Raw genomic sequence first — 13,564 nt, 5'->3', positions numbered from 1 at the left:
AACATAAGAGAACTTCCTCTCCCTTCCCACTCCAATGAATGCGATTCACAAAATGAATCAGTTGGGGTCACATGCTCGCTGGAAAAGGGGGTAGAGGAAGTTTTCGCGTTTCCTTTTCATCTGCACTGTGAATATGAATGGAGAAGAGGGAAATCACTGTCATACCAGCCGTTCCAGCACAAAGCCTCCTGATTGCATTCTGGACTCTGACATGCTTTTTTTTTTTTTTCCTACAGGGAAACCAAATGTTCTTGCACAGCGTGACTGACTCATTGCCTGATTGCCCAAACCCCCCCGCTCCCCATATTTTAAATCCAACTCCAGCTCTGTTCTTTTCTCATATCCCTGCCTCTCAGTTTGCAGTCAGATGGATTAGTGTTTATTGCGCTGATTGGTGATTAAAGAGAACATCCTACATAATTTTGTTATAAAAGATATTGCCTCTTTGTTATCACGGCTCATTGTGCTCATGATGTGAACTGCTAGAATATGGTTTCTGTAAACTATCAGGTATTTTTGCATTAACCCAGATATGATTTGTTTTTGTTTTTTTTTAGGTCTCAGACATCAGAACAGCACAGTAAACAGCATTTTCCAGTTACTGGACAGCAATAAAGATGGCAGGTAAATAACATGCTGATCATTTCATTGTTGACATTTGAAAACCACGTGGCCCCAGTTTTCATGTTTGTGTTTTTCCCTGCGCTAACTCATTTTTAGAAATGTCTGATGTGGGATTCTTAAAATGTTAATAAATAATAGAAATATGCTGTAATAATAGTTTGGCTGGATTTAGATAAAAACAGTGTTGGCAAAGGTTTTTAGATGATAGGGAGTCTTTTTTTTTTTTTTTTTTTTGAAGGCCACCACTGATATTTTTATACTGAAACAGTTTCTCCCTCAGGATTTTACTCTTGCCAGGGTGAAAATGCTTCTGTCACAGTATTTAGATTGCTATGAAATCCAATACTAAAGAAATTCTTAAAGCGTATTTGCTCTCAGTTTTGGGCTTTTCTCCTCCTTCTGTGCAGGTTTAAAAATGTAGCACAGCGGGTATGAAGACTGGGGAGTGTGAAAAGAGCAACAAGGTTGAAGATTTCAAATCTGACTTCACCTTTTTTCTACCAAATGATCCACTGAGCTTCTCAGGCTGAACTAGTGGTTGCTAAAATGAGCAAGCTTTAGTGAGATGTATATAGCTCAGAAGATATGACTGACATTGTCATTTCAAATCTTATTTTAAACTATAAAAATAGTTAACAACTCAAGAAGTAGGGCTACTCGAGGATCTTGGAGTCTGTAAGATTTCAGGTAAATTTAGGTGTTTCAAAATATTTTTCAATGGTAAACTTCACTGATTAATTAACACCAGCTAATTACATAAAATTGCACAAAAACTGAAAAAACAGCCATCCTGTAGAGCAGGTATTTAGTTTTATAGACAGCATGAAAACAAAAATAGTTTTGCGTAACACCCTAAGGAATCACTGTACTGTCTGCCATTGTGGATAAGAGTCGATTTAAGAAATATTACCATGTCAGATGGAGCCACAAATTCACAGAACTCACGTTCACTGACTTGTAATTCTCAAAGTCCTCAAGAGAAAACCTGCTTATGGAACAAAAACAACACAACAGATGAGTAAGATAAAGAAGGTCCAGAGCACTGGGTTAAAATGGTGACTCTTATTTTGGCTTTTACATTTATTCTGTCTGCTCATGCTATAAGATAAATGGGTTTTTCACGAGTACCCAATTCACATCAATATGTATATGTACTACATTCATTAGTTCCACCTTAACTTCTGATGCAGTGAAGTCTCATCAGTCTGAGTTGAGTGCACACATCTCATTCCCTGAAACTCCTACACCTATTTGTTCTTGTGCAAACTTCAAAAAGTAATTCATTGCTTTATTTGTGTTGTTTAATCTTCACGTCCCAACAGACCCACTTGTCGTTCCAACCCCCCCCACCCTCCCCACAATCTCCCAGCTTCCCCTCAGCCACCCAAGCTGCCAAACATGCTGTTGTGAGCAGTGTTTAACCACTGCCAGCTTTAAAGAGAATGGCATCCATTTTGCTTTCCAGCAAGATACGTAAATTTGCTGTTGACTTGCAGAAACGTAGAGCGCATGGTACCCAATGAGCCTGTCCCCCTTCATGCTTTTTCTCCACTGCTTCCTCGCCCTCACCTTCCCACACCACGCCTGGAAAAAAGAAAAAAAATCAATACTACTTAAGCTAACTGGGCATATTCTCCCAGTAAGGCAGTGGGGCTGGGCATAGTAAACTGAAAGCGCTATAAAACATATGGCTGCATCGAGGATGAAGTGCTTGTGCAGCGATTTTCCAGGGAGCGCTATGTGCCCACTTATGCATTCCTGCGCCTGGATGTGTACCATTATTCAGCCCTTCTGCCCCCCCAATCCCTTCCCCTTCCCTGCCCAGCCCTGCCTCCATCCATCCACTCTATCCCCTCCATCCCAAGTGGTGTCTCTCCACGGGCTGCGCTTAAACAAACACATTACTAAGCTGAAAATATCTGCAAGTGCCGCTTATTCCTATACTGCCATTGTTTCAGTCCGTCAGTCAATGGGATTCGGTGAGCTGGCTATCTTGAGGCAGGACATGTATTGATGCCCTTTTGAATAAAGCAGGAGGTGGAGGCTTTGTATATGTATGCTACATCACCATTTTTTCCTGTAAGGCTCTGCAGCTCACACACCCAAGTGTCAAGCTTGATTTAGCTGCTGTTATGATAAATGCAAAGTCAAAAGTCGGTATACCTGCTGCTTGCTCATCGCCAGACAATTTGCTGACTTTGAACCGGATTAGCATGCACATTGCAGACTCTTTATCTTGTACAAAAAAAGCTCCTGGCTTTGTCCCTAATGACACTTAGCAAAACACTACCCCGTTCTTAATCCACGCAATTGGAATTGCTAATTATCTTTAATGCAGATTCACAGATAATTGTTCTCTCATTTATACTGTGCACTAATCTCATTTTTGTGTCCATTTAGCCACCAATAATTGCTTCATGGAAAAAATAAAATGGCAACTGTTTTTTTTCAGGAAGTTTTGAATTCTCTCTGAAATACATAAGATTATGTCAAAAGCTAACATGCTGCTCACGATCAGCATTATTGTATTTTAACTCTGCAGAAATGTTGTTGCTGCGTTTGCTACATTTGTTGGTGAAGATTCAGACTGAAAGTTTCTTCCTATCAGTTTGTACTATGGGGAAAAATTTCTCCCCCCACATATTGGTCATTAAGGTAGCTTTTGGACTCTCTCACCGCCATTTCATCCTCAACCTTCCCAAGCACCACACACAAGTGCAGCCCACTGTGCCAGCTGGCAGGAAGTTGGCAGCCCAGTGCAGGATTAACTGGTACCAGTATGCTGGCCTATAAATAGAGTCTACCAACTGCTTCAGGAAATGAACCATGATGGAGCCTCCCAAAGGCCCACGAACAGGTTGTGCTTTTTATCCCCTCCCCTCTGTCCAGATTTATCAGCGCATGTGTGTGTGTGTGAGAGAGTGAGTTCCCTAATGTTCAACACTGTCTCTCTCAGTGAAACCTGCTGAAGGTGTGCATTGCAAAGCACCTGCTCCTATGATGCCATGGTGTATATGTATATAAATGCCCTCTGTGATTGGGGACACTTTTCTTTGCGTAAGTTTTTCAGAGCTGCTGCTCTTGTGCTGCCTCACAATGCAGAGAGCCATTGTTTTTCTCCAGCACTTACCCCAAGCATTGATCCTCTGTAGTGGAACAAGCTATTCGCTTTGTATGTTTGCCTGCACTTCCACTTTTGATGGACTCCCGGGATTGATCTTGGCTATGCAGTCATTATCTCAGCTCAGTAGTGTTAGTTTAGGTGGAACCTCTGGAAGAAAGACACCAGCAGGGAAGAATGGTTGAAGAAAAGCTTTAAGTGTTCTAGGATAAGAGGTGGTGTGTGTGATTTTGATTGTGCTGTGTGTAGTGTTGTGTTGTCTGGCAGTCAAAATGAGATAGGGTAAGAGGAAAGAAATCTCTTTTACACAGCCTGTTCAAGGGAGGATTGTTGCGCCATTACTCCGCCTCACTGTTCTGTGTAAAAGGTACGAACATGGAATGGGGGGCGTTGTTGTTCCACCTTCATGCCGGCAGCGGAGGTAGTCACAGAGCCAGATTGACATTGTTGTGTTACACGTCATGCCTCAAATTCCAGGATGCCGGCATAAAATCACATATAATTTGTTGGCGATGTTTGGTTTACTGTAAATAAGCAAAGGTGGCATAAAGACAGAGATCTCCTCAGCGGCAATATATCTGTATATCAGTATAAAAGGGGTTAGAGAATCTGAGTATATACAACGGGGAATGAGCCCATTCTGAAAGATGAGCTAACCCAAAAACGAAAATGTTCAACTTGCTCTCACATTAGGTGAAATACCAGTAAAGTTTGTCTACGTAGAAAAACAGAAGTACAGACTGGTTCATTGATAAGTCAGATAACTCCAAACGGCTTGTGCACCAAAATCTATGTCTTGTGAAGCCAAAAGATCATGCTTCGCATCAAAAAGTGCACTATTTACTTCATGTCTTCAGGGTTTTGCAAACTCAAAAAACCGAAGTCCCTCTATAGCAAGTGAGGTTGAAATGTCTTGTGAGTCCTCAGGTGCTCTGGCATACATACATACCTTATGTACAGGTTATTGGTCTTAGTTGCAGTGGTGAAGGCCTCAATGTGTGTATCATGATGGAACCAGCCAATTATATACTACTACTGCTACTACTAAATTATCTAATAATACATGATCTAATCATGTAAATCATAAATCCTGTGAATCATTATCATTATTATTATAAAATCATTTTTTTGTAAGATCAAGATAAAACAAACCTGACTGGGATGTGTCTCATCGTTGCACTAAATGACTAACACCAACTCACACTATTGTCATCTGTTTTTTTTTTTTGTTTTTTTTCCTTTTAAACACAACAGTATAACAGTGGATGAACTCCAGGCTAAAGTGGCACTCATCCATGATGAGGAGCGGGTTCTCTCTGAGGATGAAGCCGTGGTAAGTTGTCTTTTATTCATACAGTTTATACTACAATGCTGGCAGGTGTAGTGAAAGGCTAACGAGGATTCCTAACAAAGTGATGACAGATTTCGGTACCGATGTTCTATGCTAGATTAGAGAAATGAGTGTGACCTAAATTAACACCCCTTTGATGCCGTCATTAGATCAGTTAAATGCAAATGCTCTCACAGTGAAGTGCTTTATACTGAATGATATGATTAATGTTGTGACAAAATAGAGTAGCTCCCACACAATTCTCCTGAAATGTCTCCCCCTAATGTTTCCCCCGAAGGTAAAGCTGCTATTTTTTTATATATTTTTCTCACTGTCATTTAGTCCCATTGAAAGACTAAAACCAACATCCATTAGTCCATATCCGGATCCTTTTACAACTACCTGTGTGTGACACTCAGCCCCAAGCTCATGCATTCACGAATCTTAAAATTAAAATGGGTCACAAATATAAAATTTTCAAAAGGGTTAAGTAATTTTGGCAGTGTAGTCTTAAGCAGATGTTACACAAACAGGAGTGAGTAATACTTTTATTTGGGACTATTTTCAGCGGGGGATTAATACACATTTGGTGCATTAGTGAGTATTTATAGCATCAGGACAGTGGATATAGGCGTAACTCAAAATGACAAGCTGCCTATTGTATCCCACCAACATGATCCATGCATACACCATATCCTTCTGCACATAATGTAAATAATTAATAATAATAATTAATAATTAATAGAACCTACCTAATATTAGCTGTTTAGTTTTTTTCACGTTTACCAAACAAGCTGATATATTACACCTACATCCACTTTGCCTGCTCTGTGCATTTTGTATCTTTCTTGGATTGAGTGTCTATTTGCCTGGGTTGGCTGTTTTCTCCACTCATACAACAGGGTCCCTTCCATATTCATTTGAATTCTGAACAGGACGAGCACAGTTTCCCAACAGTGATTTTCCCTCAAGCTGCAATGTGTGAGAACGTGGCTGTCTGTTTCACTTTAAACTTGTTGAGCCTCCCTCTAACCAGGCAGCAGATATCAAAATCACTGGCTGTAAACAAAATGGCTAGAGCTCAATTTTTCCTCTTCCTTCTCTCTCTCTCTCTTTCTTTTTCTACTCTAAATGGCAATTGGTATGCACAATCATACACACTTGAACAAAAAAAAAAACAAAAAAAAAACAGCTGCTGGGTTCTCCTACGGCAGGGCAGGAAAAGTTCAGAGATGTTCAAATTTTTTCACAAATTAAGTTTGATGTATGTACGGGTAGAGTAAAAATGTCCTCCTCTCTGTTAGGGGTGACGGTGTGTATTTTGCGCTGGCTGCTTCCTAATTTTAGCTCCAGTAAAATGTCCAACTTGAGAAATTGTTTGGAGGTTGTGGTTGTGGTTGGTGTAAAACAGAAAACACCCAAGCAGCACCAGAGCTGTAACCAACATGAAAGGGATGAGAGAAATCAGTGCTCATTTGTTATTTCTGCTGTCGAACGGGGAGGCATTCCTAATGAATTCAACTGCATCTGAAGAGGATGAATCAGTATGAATATGCATGAATATGAAAATTTGTACTTAACTGCAACCACAACAAACGGTGATCAAGCTGGGCAAATTAAACAGGGTGCCATTGACAGTAGTTAACAGGCAATTTACATTAAAACTGACAAGCGGCCCCGTGTTAGCACCTTAATCAAGGTCCAAGGGCAGCAACAGTTGTACCATATAATTCTGTGTATTGGGAGGGATTTAGATGAGTGATTTTGCTTTCTATCAGTCTATTAATTCTTTGTTATCACCTCCTTAGCATTTCTATCTCACAAGTATATTTTCTGGCAACTTTAACATTGCACTTATGTCACTGAATAGCTAGTGCATACTAACAAATATGTGCAGATCCTTCCAGGTTGATGAATAAATACCACAATTATTGAAAGTACATTATAACACTTGGTCTTGCTGCAGTTTTCTTTTGTATATATTGACAGAAAGGGAAAGAGAGGGTTATTTCTTCATCTGTGGTATCTGAATACCTTGATTACTTTTCTTCTGTCACATGAATAAAGCCAAATGTATATTTTTTTTGCACGCTTATTTAATATTTTTCACTTTCACACCTTTTTATTAGTTCCCCCTTCTTTTTCCTTTCTCTTAAGAAGCTTTGGCCTCCACAGAAAATTCAGTTTCCACTTCAGCGGCCCAGATAATTCAAGAACAGAGAGGATTTTCAGGAGAACAATTTGATGATCAAAGGAGGCACTCCACTTGGGAGGGAAAAGGGATATTCTGAAGTGGCGCTAACTTGGTATTCTGTCATTATGTTATAGCCCTCCATTCCTGTAGAAACCGCTGTTAATGTCGAGTCAAGTTCACTCACATTTAGAAGGTAATCATAGGCATCCAAGAAGAATGTCTTGTCACTGTCAAAAAAATACTGCCGTTCTCGTCGAGCTGTCTTCTTTTTCAGTACGTTAAACACAGCATCAACCTGAACACATATCATTTCAATACCCAAACTGAAACATTTGCACTAAATCAGCATCTTGCAACGAGCGGGCTGTCCTCCCTATTGGTATTAACCATAGGAAAATACATTCTCAGAAGCACCGATGTGTGACCAAGTTCAGACTGTAGCTATGAACAGAGGAAATTGCCTTGTCTCAAGAAATATGCATTAGTGCAGAGGTGAATTTCACTTATCCATCTACTACCCACCCACCTCCCTTCAAAGCCCCTTACCCAGTCTACCAGAAATGGAGAGACTGAGCATAGAATGTGTTTTTCTATTTCTTTTCAACAACAGAAATGCAAGAAATCCCCTGATTAAAAAAAAAAAGGCCACCTTTGGTGTTCAAGCACCTTTTGGCGTCAGTAAGAAGAGAGCAAAGTTGGAGGAATTTCACTTTTTTAAAGTGTGTAGATGAAAAACATTGCTGTGGAGCTGTCTCCTTTTTCAGTATGTTAAACACAGCATCGACCTGGACACATATCATTTCAATACCCAAACCGAAACATTTGCATTTAATCAGCATCCTGCAAAGAGCAGACTCTCCTCTCTCTTGGCATTAGCCATAGGACAATACATTCTCAGAAGCACTGATGTGTGACCAAGCTTGGACTGTCGCTATGAACAGAGCTGCAGGAAATTGCCTTCTCTCAAGAAATAGGCATTTGTGCAGAGGTGAATTTCACTTATCCATCTACTACCCACCCATCTTCCTTCAAAGCCCCTAACCCAGTCTACCAGAAACGGAAAGAGACTGAGCATAGAATGTGTTTTTCTTTTTCTTCTCAGCAAGAGAATGCAACAAAAAAGTGAAAGAACCAAGAGTCCAAGAAAACCCCTTGATTGGGGGAAAAAAAAAAAGGCCACCTTTGCTGTTCAAGTACCTCTTGGTGTCGATAAGAAGAGAGCAAAGTTTTAAAAGTGTGTAGGTGAAAAACATTCCTCAAGGTGCATGAAAGGATGGGAATTCCCAATAACAGCTTGCTAGTGGGTATGGAAATCTTGCTTGTTTCACAGTTTAATAATATTGGCTATACCCCAGGGGTTCCTATATACAGTAGAAGAGCTGACATTAGTTGGTAACAAGGCAGAAATGAAGACAGTGTAGCTACTGTAGTGTAGTTGGGAGGTAGTGGTGCATGGACAAAGGGAAAAACAGAACTTTAAGGATCTCATTATAATGAACGCTTTGGCATCCCATAACTGTCTTCAGGAAATCCTGTAATGTTATAGCACCGGTAGATTCCTGTATCCAGCTAAATACTATTTGTCATTGTTATACAGAAAACCACATTTTACAACCATGTTTTACAAGTTTATGGTTCATACCGAAGAAAATCTCACCTCCATGTAGTAGCTGTTCTGGAGCTTGAAGTTGTAATGGACTTGGAGATGTTCAGATTTCCATTTATTACTTTTGAGATTGAGATTTTTTTTGTCAGCTGATGTCTCCAAGTCAGTTTTAATTACAATTCTGATAATTAGATACTCAATATTATTTACTAATTTGTCCCAAAAACTAAATACAGATACATTACAGTAAGTTAGTGCTGAAGCAATTATTTTTATTTTATTGTCAGTTGACAAAATGTCACAACAACACTTTTGAGAATTGAATAAGCATTTTAAAGCATTTATCAAGCAAAAAGAAAGGGTTCACAGGTTTGGACTTCCCTAGTTTGAGGATTTGCTCTCTCTCTGTTTTATGTCTCGGTAAATTGAATACCATTGAGTTTTGGTTGCCGTTAGGACAAAACAAGTAATTATTTTCTGACTGACTGATTGACAGTGAAAATAATCACGAGCTGCTACTCTGTACAAAGTTATGTCTAAATACTTCCCATCCATCACATCCAAACTTTATTTGTTTTAACATTAAAGGGACTCTATTAAAGCGATAATTGATATATAATTTACAGTCTTATATATTAAACAGGTAGAAAGCCTTCTCTATGCCGTTGATCCATTTCTGACATTTTTCTGTCATGGTGACCGACTGACAGCATCCCACAGAGCCTAACAGCACCTCTTACAGCAAGAAGGCCTGACGTGACTCCATCTTTCTATCTTTTCAATTTATTTCACCGATTTACACAAAAAAGAAACACTCGATGCCCAATGCCGCCCTCCCACCCCTAGTCACTAACCAACCAAGGTCACCCACTCGGCTGGGCTCTTCACACCATCTGTGCGAGCTGGTTGACATTTGGCCCTAGCCAACACTGAAATCTCACTTCAGAGGGGGCCGTGGCATATTTGCATTCTGTTTTTGAATGTATGTCAAGAGGTTGGATTTCAGCTTTTCTTTTATCTCAAAGGCAAGAAATAACACGTTGACTGAATGTGCAAGATATTAGTGAAGAGAGACACAGAGCGATAAATATTGAATCAGTGTGTAGGCTTTTGAAAAGTGCTGTATACTGTATAATAGCTTTTCACTTTTCAAACAGTGCTGCATATAACTGCCATTTACAGAGTCCAGATATGATACTGACTGTAATTGCTGTGCATTTAATCAATACAAAAGGCCGTGAGGTTATAATTCAAATCACTGCCACGTCAATGCGGAAGGCAGGCTTTACAGTACATCTTTGCTTGATGATGTCTCGCCAGCCTCCAGAAGGGGGCAGCAGGCCTCTAAGTTGAATGCCAGCTAATGGAAAAATGGAAAGTCACATTCACAGGTCATTTAATCTCTTTGTTTTGTCATGGGCTGGGCCTCTAGTGCTGTTTTCCTGCCTCGCTCTCTCTCAAAAAAAAGAGAGAGATATCCCTCCTGCTCAGAAATGAACAGTTCTCCTCTGCTGCCAAGAATTTCCTTTTTCATGCATTTGTAGGGAGGTTTCGTAAGCTTGCAGTTATTCTAGGATTTAATGCGTGTGTTCTGAGGAGATTTTTGAGGTCTGCGTGTTACTATAAGAGCAGTTTTTTTTTTCAAAAACTATTTAACTTTCTGAAATGTCTTACTTTGGAACAATGTCACAGAGTAACCTAGAAGTTTAATATCTGCAGACCTAAGCTGTACTTAGGATTCCAGTCTTACTTAACTGACTATATGGATGTAGGCCATGATATTTCTTTATAGCTTATGCACAAGCTTGCTATTCCACACTGTGTTTGCTTGTGGATTACATAGTTGTTAAGGTAAACCATGCGCAGCTTACACCTCACTAACTTAGATGTTGGAATGAGTTATGTGCAGGTGAGAATCATGGTAGTAAACACTACCAGCCGTATACAGGTTTGCATATCCGTTTCTGTATTCCAATGAGATTATACTCTTGTGTTAAAAGCCTGCTGGGTATATGAGGCTCGCTGGGCTGCTGGAAAAAGGGGCTTGTCTGCGCCCCCCCCCCCCAGTACCATTCATCACCTCCCATCACATGCGTCATGTTTTTGCTTCCCAGCTGGAGTGCTTTCAAGTTATATAATGCGAAATGACAGGCTGAAACCAGAGGTGGAGTGATATGCGGTTTGTAGAGCTGAGCTAGAGAAAACTGACCTGCTAAAAAAAACGCGGTAACTTGTCATGTTCTTTTGAGATAAGAGGACATTGAGGGGAGGCGGAGGAAGAGGAGGAGGGGTACAATGAATGATTTGGGTGATAACTGTGAAAGACTTTTTTTTTTTATTATTATTTTTTTTATTTGTTTCAGGCTGCACACCTGACACTCCTCAATCTCTTGCCTTGCCCTCTCCCTCTGCACCTGATATTCTCCGCACTCGTCTTTTGTTATGTAACTGTCTAGATTGGATGCGCTCGAGGTCGCGCGGGTGGCACAGGTAATGGAACCAGTGGGAGGTCAAAGGCAAGAGAGGGAAGGAGCAACGTGAAGAGGCATCGTTTTGTGCTGCTCCAACAAGTCCTGACAGAGGTGTCTTATATCAAGAGCTGTCCTATTGATCTGTCGGTATGACTGTCTGTTTATATAGAGTACGGTATATAAAATATCTTTCTTTACTTACTTTTTATTTACGGAGTTTGAAAATAAAACGTTTTTTAAAAAATAAAAGAAGCTTAAAATAATGTGCTGTCTATAAAAATACAACCCAGTGTCAGATTTATAAAGTTGAATCATACAGCTGTGTTTCTATCGCTTTGACTTCATCGCTGAAAATTCTGTCTTACAAGCTGTACTGACAAAAAAGCCTTAAAGCAAGCTTAAGGCAATCATTTGTATTCTTATCAGCTTTAACCACTTGACAAATACTATTGATGTTGCACCCGTGTAACTGCAGCTCCCGAGAACATGGTACACACTGTACAATGGGACAATCTATGCTAGCGCCTCCCAAGTGAATGCATTGATCAGTGATCTTATACTGTATCAGAGGAACAGAAAGCGTGTCATAGCAGTGGAAGCAGTCTCTGAATATCCTGCTAACATTTCAGGAGCATTTTCGAGGGATTATTCTAAAGTAACGCTAATGTCAGAAAGTGTCAAGGTTGTAGCGAAACAGGATGGAGGACTTGAAAGCAGACCACAAAATCAGTAGATGCAGATCAGAGATTTATTAATAAAGAAAAACACAGAGGTCTCACTAAGATGTGGAAGCAAAAAACAGGCTGGTGTTGCATTTAGAGAATGGATAGTAAATAGTGACGCTGATATAAATTTGCAAACAGTAATACTAGCACTAACAATGAAAAATAATACGTGAAGAAGTAATTACAGAATGTAAGTACATTTAATCAAGATTGTTGAAATAAATGGCGACTGTAAATAGTATCAAAAATGTCATGAAAATCTTCAGGAATATAAAAGGAAAATTCTGGTAACATTTACATAAATCTTTTCATCAGCTTGTATCGGCTTGTATCGGACTCCAAACAAAGGTAAACGCACAGGTAGTCATTTCGTCTTGATTAGCCAATGTAGCTGCAAAGGGCTCAACCAGGGATCAACCACAATTATGAGAATTAGACCCAGCTTGAAAAACACTGGGATTTCCCTTTTTTATAATATCAAACTGATTAGTGCAATGAACTTTTTTTCACTCTTATGCATTACTTGAAACATAATCCTTCAAACATGTAAATCTAAAACTTCAACAACTAATTTTCTTAATTTCTAATTACATTTCTCTTGAAATCATTAACTTCGAAAGCTGATTTTTTTTTATTTTACAACAATAGCATGCTATGATTATCACAATAGGTTTTCACTTAAAGTCAATAAAGAGTTACATTGAATTACTGCCCAGCCCTACAGTATAGTTCAGTACAGCTCGTCACACATCCTGTAGATAATACAATTTGAACTGCATTTGTCTGCAGATAAACTGCAGAGTTCAGGATTAAAAAAAAAAAAAAAAATCAAGTCACATCAAATATCCTCTGACCCCACACACACCACTGGCTCCTGGAAGAACATCTTGTTGAAGAACCTCATATCCTTTGTGGGCAAACGCTTGATGTGTTTTGTGTTTCCATGGTGACCCCACCGCACAGCACATAAGACAATAATGAAAGCTCTCAAAGGCCGCAGGGGCACCACAATAGTGCGTGTCCTCAACGTTTCAGCTATTGTGGCACTTGGAGGAGTTACACAACCTGACGTTCACCCTGAGAATGTTTCTTTCCCCCATGATCTCGGGGCTTTTGAGACCGGCAAAGATTGGGCTTGCTAGCAAAGGGATGACACACGGAATGACAAAACTCCTGTGTCTGTCTGTCAGGCTTGGTCTTTATCCGACTGACATTTGCTGGCTCAGGCTCATCCAGGCTCTGGAGAAGCCAGGGATAAGAGTCAGACACAGATGGCTTTTTCCCTTGCAATTCTGTCTACCGCAAGTTTCAGAAGGGGGGGGAAAAAAATTTGTTTCCAAATCTTCATCCTGTTTTTACCGACTCTCTGAATTATAATTGCCTCTACAAAAGTATAAGAAACCAGAGAGTATTCACAAACTGCACTAGTGTTTTGTGTTGTTTTTTTGTAATGCGCTGTCGTGCAGTGCTTTATTTTTTTTGTCTGTGCTGAC

General features: G+C 39.8%; 1 protein-coding gene across 2 annotated transcripts in view; it reads left to right on the top strand.

The window, feature by feature from the left end:
• The window catches only part of LOC130164416 (glucosidase 2 subunit beta-like), a 119,279-nt gene that overhangs the window by 16,412 nt on the left and 89,303 nt on the right, over positions 1 to 13,564 (top strand). For both annotated transcript variants that reach the window (XM_056369146.1, XM_056369147.1), the window contains exons 7-8: positions 558 to 624; positions 5,000 to 5,078. In XM_056369146.1, the coding sequence (XP_056225121.1) occupies positions 558 to 624; positions 5,000 to 5,078 (146 nt within the window). The remainder of the gene's footprint in view (positions 1 to 557; positions 625 to 4,999; positions 5,079 to 13,564) is intronic.

This window comes from Seriola aureovittata, chromosome 23, assembly GCF_021018895.1.
Source record: "Seriola aureovittata isolate HTS-2021-v1 ecotype China chromosome 23, ASM2101889v1, whole genome shotgun sequence".
Taxonomy (NCBI): Eukaryota; Metazoa; Chordata; class Actinopteri; order Carangiformes; family Carangidae; genus Seriola; species Seriola aureovittata.
The sequence above is the reverse complement of the archived record's forward strand: the minus strand, read 5'-3'. Positions and strand labels throughout refer to the sequence as shown.